The sequence below is a fragment of the Eptesicus fuscus genome, chromosome 7, assembly GCF_027574615.1.
Source record: "Eptesicus fuscus isolate TK198812 chromosome 7, DD_ASM_mEF_20220401, whole genome shotgun sequence".
Lineage (NCBI taxonomy): Eukaryota > Metazoa > Chordata > Mammalia > Chiroptera > Vespertilionidae > Eptesicus > Eptesicus fuscus.
The window spans coordinates 108,134,030-108,156,221 of NC_072479.1; the positions used below are offsets into that span (position 1 = coordinate 108,134,030).

A 22,192-nucleotide genomic window follows, 5' to 3' on the forward strand; every position below is an offset into this window, starting at 1 on the left:
GTTTGTTTTTACAGAGAGGAAAGGAGAGGGATAGAGAGTCAGAAACATCGATGAGAGAGAAACATCGATCAGCTGCCTCCTGCACACCTCCCACTAGGGATGTGCCCGCAACCAAGGTACATGCCCTTGACCAGAATCGAACCTGGGACCCTTGAGTCTGCAGGCCGACGCTCTATCCACTGAGCCAAACCGGTTAGGGCTGAAAATATTTTTATTTTGCCTTCATTCTTTTATTTTTTTATGGTTAATCCTCACTGACTGGGAATCGAACCCGCCACCTTTTGGTGTACGGGATGACGGACAGAGCCACACCAGCTGATCATACAATATTTGTGTTGCTTTAAAAAAATTCCAATAACAGAGAAACCTTATAATTGATAGGGTTTGCTGCTCTCCACCATCTTATGTACATTAGCTGTCCATTGTATTAATCTTGGAATTATGTCTCCATTTCACTATGCTTTTCCTCCACTAAATGGGAAAGGTCACAGTGGTGGCTGGGGCACCGTCTAGCTTTGTTCAGGCTTGAGGACCAGGCGTGGTGGGCTCTTGTGGGCGCTCCAATGGCCCAGCTCACGTGTGGATGTCCTTCCCCTTCCCAGCCCGTGGCATACAGGTGGCGATGGTTGCTGGTAGGGGGAGACTGTCTCCATTCTTGTACTGCTTGTGTCAGCTCTGAGGAAACGGAAGCTCCCTGTACATAGGCCCGATTCCCTCCTTATTCCTTGTAGTGACTGGGACGGATGTTGGAAAAGGAGCCCTTGGCCCAAGGGACCTTCCAGGGACCCATTTTGATTTTCATTTTCACCTTGATGGTAATTTGTGACATCCATGCTGTCACAGCACAACCAGAGTAACTGTTAGGGTTCACCGTGTGTGGAGTGATCACGTGTGCTTCTGAACGTGTCTCCTCCCGGCAGTGCATTCTCACTCTCTCTGGGAAGTTAGGGAGGGAACATGTTCCCACCCTCCCAATAGTTTCTCCACACAGGGCCCAGTTTTGCCCTCGATCTGGATTGGACAAAGGGAGGTGTTTTCGTTCCACAGAGAATGGGACTAGACCCTTCCTTGGTCACTGGTGTGTCTCCAGGACCCATCGTGGTCCTCAGCACCTTGCGAAGTTGGTAGGGATGATTTCCTGAGCTCGGTTCCTCCCCGCCTCGGCGTCTGAGGTGTCACTTGGTGGACACCTCTCCTGTTCTCTGGAGCAGTCTGCAGCTCAGACCTGTGACGGGTCTTAAGAAGCTGGGTGGAGGTGCCTGATGGGGTGCATGTAAGGATGTCATCTACATCCTCTCAAGGTCTTCGGATCCCAAACTGAACCAAGAGGCAGAGCTGGAAACAGGACAGAGAATAAGGGCAGTGTCCAGAAAGCCTGCCCCCAACCCGAGGTCCACCTTAAGGCATGGGCCCACCTTCCACCCTCTTGCTGACATCTAATATGCTCGGGGGAGCTGTGAGGCAACCTGATGGGTGAGATACCTGAGGCTCAGCAGAGCCCAGGCTGGGTGCCAGGGACGCATCTTGGCCACCTCTTTGATGCCAGGGAGAAGTCCCAGGTCCCAGAAGGAGGAACAAATACATGTTGTGGGGGGCCCTGCTCTGTACCATGGACTTCAGTCCCTTTTTCATGTCTGGGCCCCACCTGGCACCTGTCTCAAGATTTACTCCTGAGATCAGCTTAAGTGAGATGCAGGTAGAGGAAGCAAAGCTCTTTCCCTGAGAAACCTGGCCCAGAGGGGAGGCAAGCTGCCTGCCCAGCCGGAGTCTCTGCCTGCCGGCCTGGGAGGGGCCTGAGTCCCAGTGCTGAAAGTGGGAGTGAAGTGACTCAGCCAGGACAAGGGAAGGTTGAGGATTGAGACAGGACACCCAGGTGTCAGGCTGATGGAGCACCCAGGGCGGGAGGAAGGTTTCTGGGGGATCTCGGGCTGGATGATGGGAGTAGGTAACAGGAGTTGCATCAGCCTGGACTCGGGGCTCTCCAGGGCCTGGCGAGAGCAGCACCTGGGCAGTCAAGACACTGGAGGTGCCGAGGGCAGCCCCGGGGGCTCTGGAAGGGCTATGTGGGCTGTCATAATTCAGGCCAAATAAAGGGAAATACAACTTCTGGATTTTCTTTATTTAAATCATTTTTTTTTCTCTTGACAACTTAGAAAATTGCTTTTGAAAACTGTTCCATGTCTGCTGAACTCAGGCAAGAGAAAGCCCCGAGGCTGGTAGAGGGGAGGGTCAGGGCCTCCTCCTGAGCCCCAAGTGTCCTGAGAGAGAACGGTGCCAGCCCCTCTGTGTACCTGGAAGTGCAGGGGTTGGAGGCTGCCCCTCTGGAGCAGCCTTAGCCGTCTCTGTGCTGGACGTGCTTGGTGTCAGGACCCACACCCTCCCTCCTTAGTCTGAGACCAGCCTGTGGCTTGGCACCAGGGCTATGGCCCCACCCCCACCCATCCCCCACTGGCCTCCAGTGGAATCGTCTTCTCGAGTTTCTGGTAATTTTATCAGGGCTGCATCGTGTTGCTAAAACTACAGATAGCATCTCCCTATGGGTAACTGTTCCCTGCTAGAGCCCCCTGAGGCTGGACCCAGGCTCAGAGGAAGGACGCTGGGGTGTGGGATGGATTTGGGGGCACAAGGGTCTATGAGGCAGAAGCAGGCTGGCTGGGATGCTGGGAACGTATTGAGGTACGCTGCTTGCCATTGGAGCTTCTGGAACATGGGGGCTGGAGCTGGGTGGGGGGCCTGGAGAGGCCCCTGGAGGTGCTGTTAATTGTCTCCTGGTATCTCCAGCTGGGCCCTGCTGACAGGCCCCTAAGCCTAGGTACAGGCCCAGAGAGCCACCCCTCCCCAGTCCAGGTCCACCTTAACTGGGCGGGGCAACCGCTGATGCCATCTTCAAGGAGGGCAGCCCCAGCCTGAGTGGAGGACTGGCTCTGGAGGCACACACAGCTTCCAGCCTGCTCCCAGGCCGTCCAGCACCATGATCCAGGGCGCCTCAGAACCCGGTGGCCCCGGCTGGGGCTGGGATGGGGACGGGGACGATGACTGGGACAGTGCTGTGCTCACCCTGTTGGCGCTGGCTGTCGTGGCTGCCACGGCCCTGGCCCTGCACTGGTTTGGCTCTGGGCCGGACCAGGAGGCAGCAGGACCAGCGTCCACCGGCCCCCGAGCCCAGCCTTCTCAGGCAGGAGGAGCTGGGCCAGCCCTGACCCCAAAGTCCAAGGTCAGTGGTGGCATCGAGGGACACAGCTCTGGGCAGGGGAAGCCAGAGCCTCCAGGATCGAGCCAGGGGACTCCAGCTACAGCAAGTGCCCAGGACCACCAGCCCCACGGAAGTGAAGATCTGACAGTCACAGCCGCAGCTCCACCCAAGACGCCCAGCGAGGCGGCCAGTGGAGGGGCCTTGGGACAGCAGCATGGCAGTGCCAGCTCTGAAGTCTCCCGAGGTGCAGGGAAGCAGCAGCCTGGGCCAGGTGCTGTCCTCCTGGGTAGGAGCAAAGCAGGGGGGACGCCTGCCCCTCTCCTGATACACTTCACTCCTCCGAGTCTGGACAGAGATGTGGAGGTGCAGGCGGAGGCAGGAGGCATCCCAGCCAAGGCGCCAGCTCACCAGGCCCCGGTCCACACAGTGGAACAGGACACCGGCTCCTGGAAACACGGAGCAGGGCCACCTGGCTCCCTGGGGAGACGGTCAGGCAGCCGGCGGAGGCAGGTGGATGACAGCCCGGGAGAGAGAACCCGGCGCCTCCCAAAGCTGGACCCCCTGCGCCTGGGAGCGGCGGTGAGTGTGTGGGATGCTGTGGATGCAGCCAGCACCTTCTCTGCAGGTGCCCAGAGGCCCCTTTACCGCCATCAGCTGCCCCCACCAGACTCGGTGCAGACTGGACGCCTGACAGATGGCTCAGAGCGGGGGTGTGGGGAAAGCAGCCCCCAGCCAGACCAAGTTTTAGCTCTGGATTCAGGGACCAAAGCTGCTGAGAGCAGGGAGGCTGGGCCCTGGGCTCCCAGGGAGTCTCAGGGGTCCCCAGCGTCTGTGGAAGGCTGGCCTTGGGCAAAGAGGGAGGTCCTTGTCACCAAGAGCTTCAGCCAGACCCCAGGCTTCATAGGACCACGGCCAGAGGGGCAGCAGTGGGGACGCCCACTCTTGTCTCAAGAGGGGACCACAGTGACCTGCACTATGGGAAAGGCTGGGGTGAATGGCTCTGGAGACCACTCTTTCTTCCACTCAGATTCAGGCAGGACAGAAAAGCAAGGGGCCCGCAGTGTTGGAAAAGGAAGAGGATCCGGGCAAGGCCAGGGGGAGCCGAGCAGTGGACAGGTGGCTGGCTGTCTGGACACAGAGAAGCCAGCCACAGACGGCCTCGGTTGTGCCCCCTCCCCGCATCCCCCAGCCACACCCCGCCTACTCATGCCTAAGCCCCTCTCACCCTCAGCTTCCCTGACCGAAGCACATCCCAACCGAGGTCTCTTACCTGCAGCCCCGACTCTTCCGATCTCCTCTCCTTCACACTCTTTGCCCCTCAGAGTTGACCAGGGTCCTGCCAAGGATGAAAATCTCAGAGCAGTGTCAGCCCCCATCTCAGCCCCTACCCCAGCCCCAGCTATAGCCCCTGCCCCAGCTGCACCCCCAGCCCCAGGCCCAGCTACAGCCCCTGCCCCAGCCCCAGCCGCATCCCCAGCCCCAGCTGCAGCCACAGCCCCAGCCCCTGCCCCAACCCCTGCCACAGCTATAGCCCAAGCCGCTGCCCCAACCCCTGCCCCAGCCCCAGCTGCACCCCCTGTCCCAGTCCCAGCTACAGCCCCAGCCCCTGCCGCACGCCCAGCCCCAGCTGCAGCCACAGCAGTAGCTCCAACCGCTGTCCCAGCTGCATCTCCAGCCCAAGCTCCAGCCCCAGCCCCAATCCCAGCCGCAATCCCAGCTCCAGCCCAAGTCCCTGCCCCAGCTGCAGCCACAGCCCCAGCTGCAACCCCTGCCCCAGCCCCAACTCCTACCCTTACCCCAGCCCCTGCTGCAACCCTTGCCCCTGCCCCAGCAACTGCTGCAACTCTTGCCCCAGCCCCAAACCCCACCCCAGCCCCTGCTGCAACCCCAGCCCCTACCCCAGCCCCTGCCCTTGCCCCAGTTGCAACCCCTGCCTCAGCCCCAGCTGCAACCCCTGCCTCAGCCCCAGCTGCAACCCCTGCTCCTGCTGCAACCCCAACCCCTACCCCAACCCCAGCCCCAGCCCCAACCCAAGCCCCAATCCCTGCCCAAGCCCAAGCCCAAGCCACTGCCCCAGCCTCAGCCCCAGTCCCAGTCCCCACAAGTAAATCAAGGCCTGCAAGTCAGGAGCCTAGTGTGACTCCTCGCAAGGGCAACCAGGAGGGGCAGCTCTCAACCAGCTGGGGAAATCTTATTTCAATGGTTCTTAGGAGTCACCCCTTCCCGGGGCAAGAGAGGCCCCAAGGGACAGCCCTAAGGGCAGCTCCGGGGAGCCCCAGAGAGCCCGGCACTTCCACAGCCTCGGAGAACAGGGAGTCTGGTTCTCTCCCCGAAGGGGCCGTCCCTAGTCTCAAGGACGGGCATGGCTCCCCAGCTGGGGTGGCCACAGGGGCAGGCACAGGGGGCCTGGCTGAGGCAGGACGTCAGGCACAGCACAGAAGCTCTGAGGCTAACGAGGCTGCGGTGCCCGGGGCCCCAGCTCTGCTGTCGGAGCAGAGGAAGCCTGGCCCTGCACCCTCCCCCGCTGCCAGGCGGGACCCACAGCCTGTCCCCAGGCCACGGAAACACAGCATGTGTGAACTAGCCAAGAGCTCTGAGCTGAAGGTCAGCCAGGCGGCCCCAGGAGAGGTGCCAGGGAAGAGGCCCAGCCCCGTAGGCAGCAGGGAGGTCCTCACAGAGGAGCAGAAAGAGGCCCGCAAACTCATGGTGTTTTTGCAGAGGCCTGGGACCTGGGGGGTGGTGGAGGGGCCCCGGAAGCCCAGCTCCCCTGCCCGGGAGCCGGCTTTGGCAGCAGCTCTGCAGCGGCGGCTGGACCTGGGCAGCTGCCTGGATGTCCTGGCCTTTGCCCAGCAGCACGGGCAGCCCGTCCTGGCCCATGAGACCTATGCTTTGATGAGCGACAATCTGCTGCACGTGCTGGGCGACCCCAACCTCTACCGGCGGCTGAGTGGGGCTGACCGGGAGCGCATCCTGAGCCTTCGAACTGGCAGGGGCCAGGCTGTGCTGGGGGTCCTCGTGCTGCCCAGCCTCTATCAGGTGAGCCGCTCAGGGCTCACAAGGGGCCCTCGAGTGGAGGAGGCTCCTGCCACAGGTGCCGCGCCCCTGCCTCCTCCATCGCACCTGCACGTGTTCAACCCGCAAGAGAACACCTGGCGGCTCCTGACCCAGGTGCCAGAGGAGGCCCCGCTGCGGGGCTGTGGTCTCTGCACCATGCACAACTACTTGTTCCTGGCAGGGGGCATCCGTGGCTCGGGCACCAAGGCCGTCTGTTCCAATGAGGTCTTCTGCTACAACCCTATGACCAACATCTGGAGCCAGGTGCGGCCCATGCAGCAGGCCCGTGCCCAGCTCAAACTGGTGGCCCTGGACGGGCTGCTCTACGCCATCGGTGGCGAGTGCTTGTACAGCATGGAGCGCTACGACCCCCGCACAGACACCTGGACCTCACGGGCGCCCCTCCCCGCGGGCACCTTCCCTGTGGCTCACGAGGCGGTGGCCTGCCGTGGGGACATCTATGTCACTGGGGGCCACCTCTTCTACCGCCTGCTCAGGTACAGCCCGGCGAAGGATGCTTGGGAGGAGTGCCCCTACAGCGCCAGCCATCGGCGTTCCAGCGACATGGTGGCACTGGGCGGCTTCCTGTACCGCTTTGACCTGCTGCGGGGTGTGGGTGCCGCTGTGATGCGCTACAACACCGTGACGGGCTCATGGAGCCGGGCCGCCCCCTTGCCCCTGCCGGACCCTGTCCCGCTGCGCTGCACGGTGCTGGGCAACACCATCTACTGCCTCAACCACCAGGTCACTGCCACCTTCACGGTCTCCGAGGGGACTGCGCAGTTCCAGGCCAAGGAGCTGCAGCCTTTCCCCCTGGGGAGTCAAGGGGTCCTCTGTCCATTCATCCTGACTCTGCCCCACTCGGCCCCGCTCCAGACTTCCCTCTGAGCTGCGCCAGGACTGCTGTGCCCCTCTTCAGGCTGACCCTGGGCCAGGCTGTGAGGCGGGTGAGGCCGGGGAGGGGGCTGCTCTTCTTTCTGGGACAACTTTCCTTTACTGTTATAATGAGCCTCGTGTCTGGCCCTCCTTCCCCTCCTGCAAGAGCCAGGGTCCCAGCACCTGGGAGTCGGTGGTGGGGAGTCCCTACCACACCCATGTGCCTCCTGCTTTTATGATTGAGTCCTTGCTCCAGTGCCTCAGCTTGCTCTCAGGAACCCTCCTGGGCGCAAAGGACTCCCACAGGCCAGGTTCCCATCACAGCACCAATGACACTGCCTGGAAATAATCTGCCAGGGACCCAGGGGTCCCCAAGAACCTGGACTTGGCTGGCTGAGGAGTCGGCCACTGCTGAGCCCAGGAAGGAGATGGCTTCCCTCAGCTCCAAGCTGGGCAAGGGGCCCGGGGGGGGGGGGGGGGGAAGGGCTGGAAGAGGGGACAGGGAGAAAGTAAGTCCCCAGGAAAACGTCCTCGCCTCGGGATGCCCTGCCCGCCCTGCAGCCTTGGGGAACCTGGCTTGGCTGATCCCAGAAACAACTCTTAGGTCCCCTCTGTCTGACACCCTTGTCTGTGACACTGCTTTGCTGTCTGGAGCCCCTGCCCATAACCCCAGCCTAGACCAGGACTGCTGGGGCTCATGTCCCTCTGCAGCCTTGTGGGGTCTCTCCCATCTGCTCAGCCCCTCCATTTCCCACCCCACTTCCCACTAACCCTCTTCTTACGTGAGACCTGGGCACACCCCAGCTCTGCCCCTTATTAGCTGTGGGACTTGGGTGAGACATTAACTGTCTTCTCACCTGTGAAGTGGGGATAATGGACATGCCACTCAGGGGAATTCTGAGAACATAGGACACATACAGGAGCACCTGGCACAGCCCACTTTGGAACCCTCCACAGGAAGGAAAATAAATCTGAATACGGCAGCCCGTCCCACCCTCTGACCTGGTTTGTCCCTGGCTGGCCCTTTTTGCTTTTTATTCTATGCTTGTCACTACATATGCTTAATTCATTGGCAGCATCTGCATCTTACACTTCCCACATTTTGTTCACAAGGTTTCACATGGAGCTGGGGTGGGGGTGGGGGCGGGGAGAGAAAGGAGTCTTCAGGATGTGCTTGAAAATAAGTTTATTGAGAAACAGGTGCAATGCATGCAGCTGTGTGTGGGTCACTGTTTCTTTGCCAGGCAGAGAAGGCTCCACCCGCTGTGGCTCTGCACACAGACAGACCCAGCGTGGCGGCTGCAGGGTGGGGTTTGGGGCCTACTGCGTGCGCTTGGTCTCACTGAGCAGCTCTTGCCAGTTCTTCTCCATCTCTTCCTTGCAGTTGAGAAAGGCGTCCTCTAGTCGGCGCATGGACTCTGCCAGGGTGGGGTTGGTGCGTATCACCACCATGTCGTAGGCCATCCATGTGGCCTGCACTGCAACAACCAGACAGGCCCGGTCAGGCCACAGGATGGGGCTGTGGTGCCAGAGCACCCCAGGGACCATACCAGGCTGAGTGACCCAACTATTTTAAGGAGAGAAAGCTGGGCAGCCACTTGATACAGGGCTCACAACCGCCGCCCGCCCCCCCCCCCCCCCCCGCTCCCCCCGATTTAAACTAATCCCTTCACAGAGCAGTAATGAAACTTCCCTAATCTCACACAAGTCTTAACTTGTGGATATATCAGCCATGACACTAAAAGGCTGCAGGCCAATCTGATATGAAATGCTAGGAAAAATGAGAGCAAACACAGATCCTTACCTAGCCACAGTCACAGCTAGTGGCTGCAGGGTGACCCTTAGGAAGTCTTAACACCCACCAAGCTCACAGGCTCAAGTAGGGCTGACCACTCCCACTCCTGCAAGGCCCTGCGTCTCATGTTACCTCGTGCTCAGTGGCCTGGATGCCTGTTCACCTCCACCCAGGCATCTCTGTGCTTTAATTAAGGCCAGTCCAGACCTTCTCCCTCTGGAAAGGTTTGCTGCAACCCACATTAGGTGTCCTCTGGTGCTCACACTACACTGACCTGCTTCCTTGCCCTTTCCCTTTAAGAGCAACTTGAGGGCAGTGTCCCCTGGGCGTACAGGTGAACATGTGCTGCTTGTACAGAAACTCCACCCCCTTTTCTCTGTAGTACCCACCCCATTGGTATGGCTCTGCCTCGAGAACTATAAAGAACAAGGGTCCTAGCGCTTCTGCATGACAGGAAGAGTTGTTAGAAAAGGTATGTGCAGTATCTCAACAGACAGAGGGCTATGACTGCACAGCAAGTGCAGGAATTCTTTTTTTTTTTTTAATATATTTTTTTATTGATTTTTTTACAGAAGGAAGGGAGAGGGATAGAGAGCTAGAAACATCGATGAGAGAGAATCATCGACCAGCTGCCTCCTGCACACCCCCTACCAGGGATGTGCCCGCAGCCAATGTACGTGCCCTTGACCGGAATCGAACCTGGGACCTTTCAGTCCGCAGACCGACGCTCTATCCACTGAGCCAAACCGGTTTTGGCAAGTGCAGGAATTCTTGAACTTCTGGAAGCATAAGAGTTCCTTGGGACACCTGTTAAGATGTAGACTGCTGGCCCCTCCTACAACTCAAAGGTTGTCTAGCAAGTTGGGAATGGTGCCCGGGACCTGCATCTTAACAAGCACCTGGATAATTCTGGGGTGGTGGGTGGGTGGGCAGGGAGGCTGCTGACCATTTTTTCCAGACCAACTGGACAGCAGGTGGAACATGGACTGGGAGTCAGAGTTTTATTCCAGCTCTCCACTTGCTGGCTGTGGAACCTACAACAAGTGACTTAAACTTGCTCACCTCAGCCTTCTCATCTGTAAGGGCCAGACAACGTCCCAATCTCATGGCTCCCATGAAGATTAAGTAAACTGCCTAGCACATATTAGGTGCTCAAGAAAGAAGAACCTTTTACTATAAAATAAATAATCGAGGTAGTTAGGGCAAAGAATTAGGGTAGGTAAGAAATTAAAATTCAAGAGAAAAAAGTGCTCACAGAAATGAATCTCATATAATCCTATAATGCAGCTGGAATTCCAGCTCTGAGTTTCCTAAGGCCAAAGCAGAAAAGGAAACATGATCAGTTACAATACTCAGTGACCATAAAATAGAAACATACTCACTGTTTAAGAATATTTTATCCTAAGAAACAAAATTGTCCTATAGGTTTATTTTATGAGAAGTGTAATGTAGTTGAAAATGCCCTTGATGACATCCTACCTTAAACACAAGGCATTCTTCCATGACTACAATTGTAATCACAGGAGAAAAGGCTGGTGGCATAGCCCCAAAGCACAGTTCAGAAAAGGCACTTCAATGAGACGCCAAAACACTACAGCAAATGCACAGCCCTCTTCTGATTTGATCAAAGAAAAAGTATATAGAATACATAGAACAGGAAGGACTCAATCACCAGAACACTCTCCAGCAATATACGTCTCGAGTTTTCATTCCTTCAGTATTTATTGAGCACCTCCTTTATGCTGGCATTTTACCAGGCAGCCCTGGTGATAAAGCCGTACACAGGATAGACACCTCCTACCCTCGTGCAGTATCTATACTCGTTGCAGTGGGAGGAGACAGATAAACATACAATTTCGAATTGTGAAAGGTGCTGTGAAGGAAATAAGTAGTATGTGTTGTGATAGAGAAATGGGGTAGGATGAGTCATATTACAGGCCAGGTAGTGAGGGCAGGCCCCCTCTGGGGATTTTTGGTAAGGACTGTGCAGTAGCAAAGCCAAGGTCATAATCAGTGGAGAGGCCTGAACAGCAGGTATTCTGAGAGGCTAATCAGAACTTGCCTGTACACTTTGAAAACCCACTGGGTAAAGCCAAGGTCCTTGCATGGAAATTAAGAAACAATGGTCAGGTTGTATACTGTGAACTCTTGAGGACCAAGAACTGCTCCTGGTGGCTACCTGGGCTAAAAAAAAGAAAAAAAAAAAAAAAAAAAGCGCAGAGCCTAGCAGCCATTTCTGCATAGAATTCTGCACAGAAGGGTTCTCAAGTCAAGGTGAAGCCTCTGCACTGAACTGCCGGCCTGCACTGTGTTGCTGCTAGCTGAGCCAGCCCTTATAAAGGAGTTCCTGGAATCCTATTTCAGCCATTAGGACTGAGCCTTTCCCCATCTGTGCAGCTCAGACCAATTGGAGCAGCTCTATTCTGACCAATCAGGGATGAGGGGCTGGGACTTCTGTCTATATAAGCCAGCTCCTGGCCCACCAAAGACTGACCCTGAACACCACCTCACAGCAGAGCTCCCTAGCTGAAGAGGGGCCTGGCCCAGAGCAGCTGAGATGCAGTACTGTGGGGCTGTTCCACAGCAGTGCTGTTTTCATAGTCATGCTGTATCACCGTGGAGCTGTTTGCACCAAAGAAAGTTTCCTTCTTCACTCCAAATTGGGGAGTCCTGTTAGCGTTTGAATTGGCACCAATGACCACTGGTGGACAGACCCTAGATGCAGAATTTAGTAAAGGATGAAGATAGTGTCCCAAAAATCTGTTTAGGAGAGAGGAGAACTAACTAGTGATGCAGTAAGTGGATTTGCTTTGGGAGCCTGGAAAGTAGAATTGGAAGAGAGAGCACAGGGAATGAGACAAGAGGGCTAGCTGACCAGGAGATGGGATGATGACAAGCCTGGAGGTCACAGGCCACAGGCTAATTCAAATAATTGGCCAAACAAACCAAGCAACATGTTAAAATGTAAATGGGTGAAATTCTACCAAATTTTGAAAGAACAGTTAATGCTTATCCTATATAATAAAAGCCTAATATGCAAATAGACAGAACTGCGGAACGACTGGCGGAATGACCGGTCACTATGATGCACAATGACCACCAGGGGGCAGACGCTCAATGCAGGAGCTGCCCCCAGCCCACAGGCCCCAGGCCAGCCAAGGCAGGTGCCAGCGGGGACCCCCCGATCACCCCGATAGTTGCCCCACAGATTGGCCCTGATTGCCGGCCAGGCCTAGGGACCCTACTCATGCACGAATTTCGTGCACTGGGCCTCTAGTCTGATATAAGTAATTCAAAAAATTAGGAAAAGAAGGAAGACTAATAATCTCACTATATGGGCTGGTGTAATTGTTTAAGAAAAGCATTTCCTAGTGGCATTCCACTTATATAGCAGGAAATTTGAGAATAGAGATAAGAAAAAATCCTATATAATAAAAGCCTAATATGCTAAGTGTCTGACCATCCGTTCGACCATTTGACCAGTTGCTATGATGTGCACTGACCACCGGGGACAGAGGCTCCAACTGGTAGTTTAGCTTGCTGCTGGGGTCCAGCCGATCAGGACTGCGCGAGAGAGGCCGGGCATGCCCTGGAGCTGCCCTCCCGCGGTTCCTCCCTAGCCTCTAAAATATTTCTTCTAATTAATTTCCTTTCAATGTGCACAAATCCATGCACTGGGCCTCTAGTAAATACATAGTTTTCTCTAAGCCGGTTTATTCCAAAACCAAAGACAACATGAGAAAAATTATAGGTCTATCTCACATAGAATATAGATGTGAAATCCTAAATATAACATGAGCTAATGAAATCTAACAGTGTGCTAAGATAATATGTTATGATTATGCAGAGTTTGTGAAAGAAATTGAAGGATGTTTAAATATCAGAAATTTAATCACTATAATTAGCCATATTTATAAAAAAAATGGAAATAATAGAAATATCTCAATGCAAAAAAGGCAGGTAATAAAGTTTAATACCTAAGGAGACATCTTTAACTTACTAAAGGTGATATATCAAAAACTTAGAGCAAATAGCATACGTAATGGAGAAACTGTGGTTACATTTCCTATAAGACTGGTATCAAACAAGGGTGCTTCTAATAATACTAGAGGCCCGGTGCACAAAATTTGTGCATGGGGGAGTGTTCCTCAGCCCGGCCTGCACCCTCTCCAATCCGGGACCCCTCAGGGGATGTCTGACTACCTCTTGCAATCTGGGACTGCTGTCTCCTAACTGCTCGTCTGCCTGCCTGCCTGCCTGCCCACCCTTAACCACCTCTGCCTGCCTGCCTGATCACCCCTACTGCTTCCCTACTGGCCTGATATCCCCTAAATGCCTCTGCGTCTCCCCGCACCTGGGACCCAGGATTCCCTCCTCTGGCCAGTTGCAGGCACCCAGGACCTGGGCTGGCTTCACCTGGGCCGGCCACAGCCACAGGGGACTGTGGGTAGGTGGCTTCACCCGGGCCGCAGCCGCAGGCAACCGGGACTGCGGGGCAGGCAGCTTGTCCCTCTCTGGGGCTGCAGGCACAGGCGCAGCCGCTGGCACCTGGGACGGTGGGGTGGGTGGCCTGTCTCTCTCCCAGGCCATAGGCACAGCCGCTGGTGCCCAGGACCGCGGGGTGTGCGGATTGTCCCTCTCCTGGGCTGCAGGCGCAGGCACAGCTGCAGGCGCCCGGGACCGCAGGGCGGGCAGCTTGTCCCTCTCCTGGGCCACAGCCTGGCTGGTCCCCATTCCTCTCTCGCAAGCTCATTTGTGCCTGCTGGTCCCCATTCCTTTCTCCCCAATGTTGAGTATCTGAGAAGTTACAGCGTGATGGCATGAGAGCGTAATGACATGAGGGCGTGATGACTATTTGCATATTAGCTCTTTATTATATAGGGTTACTGTTATTGGAGATGCTGGTAAATGGGATAGAAAAAAAAATAAATGGTGTAAGGACTGGAAGGTAAAACTATCAGTATTTATAAATTATAAAAATGGATCCTATATAATACAATCCTAATATGCAAATTATTCCCTCAACTGGGAGTTCGACCAGGGGCAGGGCCAGCCTGCCAACTGTCCACGGCCCCTCCCCATCTGGCAGTAGCGGCAGGCAGCTGGGGGAAGGGAGGCCCTGGCCGGTAGCCATAGCTGCTAGGGACCCTAACCATGCATGAATTTTGTGCACTGGGCCTCTAGTATGAAAAAATAAAGATTTAAAAACTAAGTCAATCTTAAAAAATAAAAGTTAAAAGGGGGAATATGCCCTATTAGATATCAAGACAACTTACAGCCAAAACCGGTTTGGCTCAGTGGATGGAGCGTCGGCCTGCGGACTCAAAGGTCCCAGGTTCGATTCCGGTCAAGGGCATATACCTTGGTTGCGGGCACATCCCCAGTAGGGGGTGTGCAAGAGGCAGCTGATCGATGTTTCTAACTCTCTATCCCTCTCTCTTCCTCTGTAAAAAAATCAATAAAATAATAAAATAAATAATAAAAAAAAGACAACTTACAAATTCCTATTTTAAAAATAGTGTGGTATAGACGACTAGACCAATGGAAGAAAATAGTAAGCTCAGAGATAGACCTACATATATATGGGAATTTAGCATATGATGAAATAACACACAAAAAATCAATGAAAAAAGGATAGTACACTCCAGATATACTAAAGATATAACTATGAAAGGTACAAATAACATTTATAGATCAAAATTTAGCAGGTGTAGGGACTTACTAAAAACCACAAACCATAAAGCAAAATTTGGTGGATTTTTATAAAATTTTTAAAACTAAGGACAACACGGACAAAGTTTTCATAAAAATGGTAGAATAGAAAAAATTTACAGTGCATAAAGCTGATAATGGGTTAATATAAAAAATATATAAGAAACTACTTCAAATTAATAAGAATAAGACAGGAAATTCAATAATTTTAAAAAACCCTGGAAAATAACAAGTATTAGCAAGGAAGTGGAGAAATCTTGTCCATTATGAAATGGTGCACCACTGTGTAAAGGAGTTTGACATTCCTTAGAAAGCAAAACATAGAATTACCACATGACCTAGCAATTCTACTGCTAGGTAATACCCCAAACAATTGAGAACCAGGTACTCAAACAAATACTTGTACATACTGTTCAAAGCAGCACTATTCACTATTCATAGTAGCCAAAAGGTGGACATATCCATCAATGGATGAATGAATAATCTACACTAATAAAAGAGAAACATGCAAATTACCATCACTCCGCTACACTACCAGCCAATCAGAGTGAGCATGCAAATTAACCTAAAAACATGGCAGCATCCCGGCCCCCGCCCCTCCCGCCACTCTGGGCCTGTGGGGTCGGAGAACTTGGTGTCAGCGCCTGAGGCTGGCTGCAGCCCGGTAGATGAAGAAGCCGCCTGCCCCCTGATCCCAGGCCGCAGACAGCAGCAGAAGCCTCACATCTGCCTGCCCCACATCCTGAGGGAGATGGAGAAACCGGGCCCTAGCGCCTGAGGCTGGCTGCAGCCCAGGAGACGAAGAAGCCGCCTGCCCCATGATCCCAGGCCGCAGCCAGCCTGAGAAGTCACCCACACTGCATCCCAGGGAAGACAGAGAAGCCGCCCGCCTGTGATCCAGGTGCCAGCACCTGCGGCTGGCTGTGGCCCGGGAGACGGAGAAGCCGCCCACCCCGTGGTCCTGGGTGCCAGCACTTGCTGCTGCAGCCCAGGCAAAGCCACCTGCCCACCATCCCCTGTGGCTGCAGCTGGCCTGGGCGCCTATGGCTGACCAGAGGGAGGGAAGCCTGGATCCCGGGTGCCTGTGGTCGGCTAGAGGAGGGAATCCTGGGTCCCAGATGTGGGGCTCAGGCAGAGGTGGTTAGGGGCAATCAAGCCAGCAGGGGAGCAGTTAGGGACAATCAGGTTGGCAGGCAAGCAGTTAGGAGCCAGCAGTTCTGGATTGTGAGAGGGATGTCTGACTGCCGGTTATCCCTTGAGGAGTCCCAGATTGGAGAGGGTGCAGGCCGGGCTGAGGGATACCCCTGCACAAATTTCATGCACTGGGCCACTAGTTAAAAATATGACATTCATACAATGGAATATTATTCGTGCATATAAAGGAGTAAAGTACTAATACATGCTACAATGTAAATGAACTTTGAAAATGTTATGCTAAGTCAAAGAAGCCAGAAACAAAGTGTCACATACTATTATATGAATCATTTATATGAAGTATCCAATATAGGTAAATTCATAGAAAGTAAAAACAGACTGGTGGTTGCCAGGGGCCAAGGATAGAGAGGTATGGGAATGACTGCTTAATGAGTACAGAGCATCCTTTATGGGTGATGAAAATGTTTTGGAACTAGACAGAGTTGGTGGCTGCATAACATTGTGAATATATTAAATTTCATCAAATGTATATTTAAACGGGCTAATTTTATGTTATGTAAATTTTACCTTAATAAAAAAATTATTTAAATTTAAGCTGTAGATACTACTAGTATAATTTTCTTTACTTTTCAGAAGTGGAATTAGACAGATTACACAACTAATAAGTGGCACAGGCAGCATTTGACCCAGGTAATCAAGCACCAGTGTCCATATTTTTAAGTATTTATGGTATACTATTTCTTATGTTCCATAAGAGGAAACCCAAAAGACTAACAAGCATATGAGAAGAGTCTGGAACTCATCAGAGAAATAAAAATGAAAACACTCAGCTATCACTTTACACGCATTATACTGGCAAAATTAGAAAGCTGGATAATATCAAGTGTTTGTGAGCTTGTGGTATCTAAGAACCCCCAGGCACTGCTGGTGGAAGTAAGTTCTGAATCAGACATTTGTGAGGTTATCTGGTAGTGTCCCCTAAAAGTAGCATAGATGTATGAAGATGTTCACTGCAGTACTGTTTTTGGTGATGAAGAGTTGTAGGCAATCTAGGTGTCCATCATTGGGATGAATTGAGAAGCAAAAAGTAGTGGCTCTCCATGGGGTATTATAGTGCAGTTAAAAGTAGTAAATGAGATGTACACATGGATACTAGAAAAGGTCTTCATAATATAGTCTTGAGATTAAAAAGTAAGATACAAGCTATAGGGAGAACTAATTGTGGAAAGACCATGTTAGAATTGGTTTTAATTTTGATTTTTTCTTTATGGCAAGGGCGAGGCTAATGCCTGGATTCTATCTATTCCCTGGGCTCTTAGATTACAATCATGCCCAACTTCAAACAATGAAGAAGAAAGCTAAAAGCAAACAATTATTATTATTATTTTTTAAAAGCAGCCTCTCACAACTAATAAGCAACGTATTAGTTGTGTCCAAGCTAATTGCAAGATCCTTACCCTGCCACCCTCACCTGAAAGAGTGGTTATTCCTTCAACAGATACACACACCCCTTAGCAGAAGCTGGCTGAGATCATCCTGGAATTTCAAATTTCCCAATTTCAAAGATGCAGCAAAACATTGGACATATAGACGATGGTCTATATACAACTGGTGCTAAAACTGCATAGCCTAGAGTTTAGAAGTATTAAAAGATACAATCTTTCCATCCCATTTAGCCACTGAGAACTTCATAGTCTTAAACAACAGTTTTGCATTTTGGGAAGTGAATTATTCCTAATATATGGTGACAGGAGAAGATTTGACTTTGGGTGGTGGGCACATGGTGCAATATATAAATCTTTTAACATAGAAACCCACACCTGAAACCTATACGATCATGTTGACCAATGTCACCTCAATACATTGAATTTTAAAAAAAGGAAAAGAAAATCATGCTGGCTTCAGGAAGTACTGAAAACTGTCTTGGAAAATTCTTCCTGTACAACCTGTGGTCAAACATGCTATATGAGTGGTAAACCTACAAATGTGCCCGCCCGTGCTCTGACCACCTCTGGGGAATCCTGAGCTGTACTTCCTCCCTTGCCGCCACAGCCACCTGACCATCTTTCTTCTCCTCCACCCCCACCTGCACCCTCTCCACCCCCTTCTCTGCCTCTACCTCCACCACCAGTAGCACCTTTGCTGCTCAGAAAATCCAATCTCACGAAAGCACTACAGGCTGGACCATAAAAAAGCTGGACCCATGCAGATAACAAAGATCTACTGACTGTGAAATTAAAGAAAACACAGAGTTTGATGAAAGGGTGAAGCTTCTACCATCACCAAAGACACAGAATCCACTAGTTACTGTCTCTGACCTGCACTGTGTTACCCTGAAGCCCAGATCCAAAATGTTATCAACTTGAGTTACAAATGTCTTAATTATTCCTGTAAAAGTCAAATCGATCTGTGGAAGCTACTTAGAAAAGTCTATGTAGAGAGGAGCCCAGATGGGACCTCAATTACCAATAAAGGAAATTCGGAAACAGGAATTATATTGATCTCACAAATGCTGTTTAAAGCCTCTCTTGCCTCCCCAGTTAGCTTCTCCTTTTTCTCTGCTCTCTTCCAAGTGCTCAATGTATGTCATTAGCATTTGCCAGATTATGATTTTAATATAAAATCGTGTTTTAATTTTAATTTATATGTTTAAATTATATTTATTTATCTTGATGTCTGTTTCTGGCTTTTACCCACTTCTTTAATGAAGGAGCATCTCGTCAACTTTTTATTCCTAGAATAGCACATGGTAGATGCTCAGCAAATGCTGTTAAATAAGAGAATATTTAATTAGATTGAAGGAATTACATAGCTTATAGTAGAAAATGAATTCTACAACTTTTTAAAAAGGTAGTTTTAGCCCTAACCGGTTTGGCTCAGTGGATAGAGCGTCGGCCTGCAGACTGAAAGGTCCCAGGTTTGATTCCGGTCAAGGGCATGTACCTTGGTTGCAGGCACATCCCCAGTGGGAGGTGTGCAGGAGGCAGCTGATCGATGCTTCTCTCTCATCGATGTTTCTGACTCTCTATCCCTCTCCCTTCCTCTCTGTAAAAAATCAATAAAATACATTAAAAAAAGGTAGTTTTAAAAAATATAAGAAAATTTCAAGTACACAGGCAAAAATATTACAAACATTTCTAAGTAGAAATTTTCTATAGCCTGTTGTAATAAATGGAGATTATTTTCAAACAAATAATGTCTTTAAAAATAGTTTGTTTTCATTAGAATAGAGTATGCATGATTTCTAAAATTTGTTTTACATTATGCTTTTCTCTAGCAAAACTTAGGCTCACAAATTATAAGAATTATACATATTCTGAATCAGTAAGGAACAAATTAAAGAAATTATAATGGTATTACTACCACTGCTGGTTACCACTTAGTGGAAACATGTTGAATAAAATAACAGACTAATTTCTTTTATAAAAATGGAGACATTTGTTCAACTCTATTGCTGCTTTATTCCACTGAGCTGTACCTCCCATCAGCACCTTACCAATCTTAGCACTATTACTCTGAACTCTTTTTATTTAGATGATTCACGGCATTTTACCAGGCAATTTTGTTCACAGGTGTTATGTTAATATCATTTGTCATTTGCTGAACACTGAAGCTTAGGTCTGGTACTGCGTGTGTTGTGCCTAGTTACTATTTCTGCTCTCAAAAAGACAACAGTCCTGTTGCAGAAATAAGATGCAAACACATAAAATAACTAGAAAATAATTGAAGGCACTATTCAGTGGAAAGCGTCCGTTTCTGGGGTACAATTGTTACATGGTCTGGAAGGTGAGGGGTGGTCAGGGAAGGCCGTAGTGAGAAGGCGCTTGATCTGAGCCTGGAAGTACGGGGAGGATGTGAGCTCCTGGGAAGAAGGGCCAAGGCACCTGCCTGGGAAAAGAGCCTACCTGAGATTTTCTCCATCTCTTCCAGGATCTTTTCCAAGTCTTTATTCATGTCCGACAGCATTTTCAGCATGTTGTCGCAGTTTCTTTCCCCAGGGTCAGATTCAGCCATCTAAGGAGTGCACAGAAAGAAGACGCAGGAGACAGACTGGAGTGAGGGGTGAGGTGAGGAGACTGGGTGAGGTGTGAGGAGATGGGGGTGAGGGGTGAGGAGAGGGGGTGAGGTGTGAGGTGAGGAGACTGGGATGAGAGGTGAGGGGTGAGGTGAGGAGACTGGATGAGGGGTGAGGAGATGGGGGTGAGGGGTGAGGAGAGGGGGTGAGGTGTGAGGTGAGGAGACTGGGATGAGGGGTGAGGAGATGGGGGTGAGGGGTGAAATGAGACTGGGGTGAGGGGTCGGGTAAGGAGACTGGATGAGGGGTGAGGAGTGAGGTGAGGAGACTGGGTGAGGGGTCGGGTGAGGAGGGGTGAGGAGACGGGGTGGGCCGCGGAGGTGAGGGGTGAGGGCTCCCTGATGCGGGGGTACTGCCGGGGTCCGGCGAGTGGCCGGGCACAAGAGCGTCAGAACCACTCACCTCCTGCTCCGCCAGGGCGCAGGCTCTGTCAGCTCCGCCGCCCTCGCCTGGGCCTGGGGCCTGAGGAGGCGCTTCCGGAAAACCCGCCCCTTTCCGTTACCAGGCCCCGCCCCGCGGAGCTAACCTCTTGTTCTCATTGGCTAATATTCTGAGAGGAAGGGGCGGGGCCTCTAGCACATGGCTGCGCCTACCAGGCTGCGCCCAAGTTCCAGCCTCGATGTCTCATTGGCTGTGTCCAGAGCAGAAGGGGCGGGGCCACCGGAGGCTGGTCCCTCAGGCACCTGAGTCTTGCAGGCTCTGGTGGAGGGGAGGAGGGGCTAAGGTGGGGGAGGGTAGAGCTGCAAGGAGAGGGCCTCCGGGTCCTGACAGTTGTGCTCCTCCTCTTGGCTCTTTGAGGGTAAGATCGTGCGCCGCCCTGTCAGCCTGACTGCCGTGTCGGCGGTGTCCAGGACAGCCCTTGGCACAGCAGGCGCTAATAAACATTTGTGGAATGAATAGCTGGATGCCTGAGTATTTACAGTCCTCACATCTACCATATCGTCATTGTTGCATCTGTCTTAACAGAAGAGGAAGCCGAGGCTCAGGGAGATGAGGCTGGCAGGGGTCAAGTACTAGTACACGCAGCTGAGAGTGCAAACATGGCTTCCAAACCGGGTCCGCGAGGTGCCGCTGGCCTCCAAATCACCAAGCCGGGACGGGGAGAGAGATGCTCTACCCTTAGAGAGGCTGCGCATAAAGCTGTGGTTGGGAGGAGGCCCGAGAGACGGCTCAGGCCTCCGTAAGCCAGTTCAAGAAGCTCAGTCTCTAGATGGGGATGGGCACCTTAGAAGGGTGGTAGGCGGAGCAGTGACCTGGTGAAGAGGCCTCTCTGGCTGCTGGAGGGAGGGTAGAGAGGGAGTTGGCTGTTGCTGATGTTTGGATGAGTAATGATGGAGATGTGGACAGGGCAGGTGGTGGTCACGGTGGAAGGAAGTAAAGCCATTTAGATGGTACACTTGACGGTTTGTAATGTGGCAAGTTCAGAAGGAAGGAACTGGTTACTGGTTAGAGGGTGATGCCACTGGCTGAGATGGGGAAGTGGGGGAGAGAAGCCCATTTGGAAGATTATTAACCCTGTAAACAGCTTGTGTTTGAAATTCCTAAAGTGGGACCCACTGAGTTTTCTCTCAGGAATTCCGATCCTTAGCAGACTGATTGCAGAGCAGAAAAGACAACTAGAGTTGAGCCAGATCGCCTGGGCACAGAATGAGTCCTTGCCTATCTAGTGAGGAGTCTGCTGCCCGGGCCATACACCCTCCCCACGCTGCCACCTTCCTGCCCCTTCCCGCATGTGAGCCACCCTGCATACTTCCTTCACTCTGCCATTTGCTTAGACTGCCCAGAAAAGCATGAATCAGGAATAACACTAAAGGCAATGAAGGTGGCTTCAGGAACAGTAGTTTACCAGGCTGAGGAAGGGCACAGGATCCCAGGCAGAAGCTTCAGGGGAGGAAAGGCCGACTTTAGGGAATGGAGGGTATGTGGGGCTCAGGGTTCTTGGGGAGTCACAGGGGAGACACAGAGATCAGTTGGGCTGGGATGTGAGGGGCCTGGAGTATCCTGCCCAGCAGAGGGAGGTGGACTGTCTCAAACACCCTGTAGGACCCAGGCCCAGGGTGGGCTCTCAGGGAGCCCAGGGATGCCAGTCTGGTCTGCCCATGCCCTTGTGCTTCTGAAACTGGTAACTGTTCACCCAGTGTTTCTTTTATATCCCAGGCACACAGCTAGACTACATTTCCCAGCCTCCCTTGCAATGTGAGTCCTGGTTAGAGGGATGTAGATGGAAGTGCTTTGTGTCACCCAGGCCGGGTCCATAAAAGCCTCCCATGAGTGACCCTCTGTCTTGCCCCATGTACCTGCTAGAGGTTGAGCCCAAGGCAACTTGGGAGTG

The 22,192-nt window shown here is 52.2% G+C and overlaps 2 protein-coding genes and 1 pseudogene across 2 annotated transcripts; 2 read left to right on the plus strand and 1 right to left on the minus strand.

The window, feature by feature from the left end:
• Positions 1-2,971: 2,971 nt before the first annotated feature.
• Positions 2,972-7,135, plus strand: KLHDC7B (kelch domain containing 7B). The gene is made up of 2 exons (XM_008155433.3): positions 2,972-3,818; positions 4,911-7,135. The coding sequence occupies exons 1-2, from the start codon at positions 2,972-2,974 to the stop codon at positions 7,133-7,135; spliced, it is 3,072 nt and encodes a 1,023-aa protein (XP_008153655.2).
• A 1,157-nt stretch (positions 7,136-8,292) lies between these two features.
• Positions 8,293-20,359, minus strand: SYCE3 (synaptonemal complex central element protein 3). The gene is made up of 3 exons (XM_008155434.3): positions 20,263-20,359; positions 19,691-19,799; positions 8,293-8,601 (listed from the first exon to the last, which is right to left on the minus strand). The coding sequence occupies exons 2-3, from the start codon at positions 19,797-19,799 to the stop codon at positions 8,444-8,446; spliced, it is 267 nt and encodes an 88-aa protein (XP_008153656.1). The 5' UTR covers positions 20,263-20,359; the 3' UTR covers positions 8,293-8,443.
• Positions 16,779-18,378, plus strand: LOC129149894 (proline-rich protein 11-like; annotated as a pseudogene).
• Positions 20,360-22,192: the final 1,833 nt, after the last annotated feature.

What these genes read in the sequence shown, in the direction of transcription:
- KLHDC7B (XM_008155433.3), top strand. Translation starts at nt 2,972, where the DNA reads ATGATCCAGGGCGCCTCAGAACCCGGTGGCCCCGGCTGGGGCTGGGAT. An exon ending in AGCCAGCACCTTCTCTGCAG is followed by an intron (nt 3,819 to 4,910) that starts GTGCCCAGAGGC and finishes CCGCAATCCCAG; the next exon opens with CTCCAGCCCAAGTCCCTGCC.
- SYCE3 (XM_008155434.3), bottom strand. Translation starts at nt 19,799, where the DNA reads ATGGCTGAATCTGACCCTGGGGAAAGAAACTGCGACAACATGCTGAAA. An exon ending in AGAGATGGAGAAAATCTCAG is followed by an intron (nt 8,602 to 19,690) that starts GTAGGCTCTTTT and finishes TGGTTGTTGCAG; the next exon opens with TGCAGGCCACATGGATGGCC.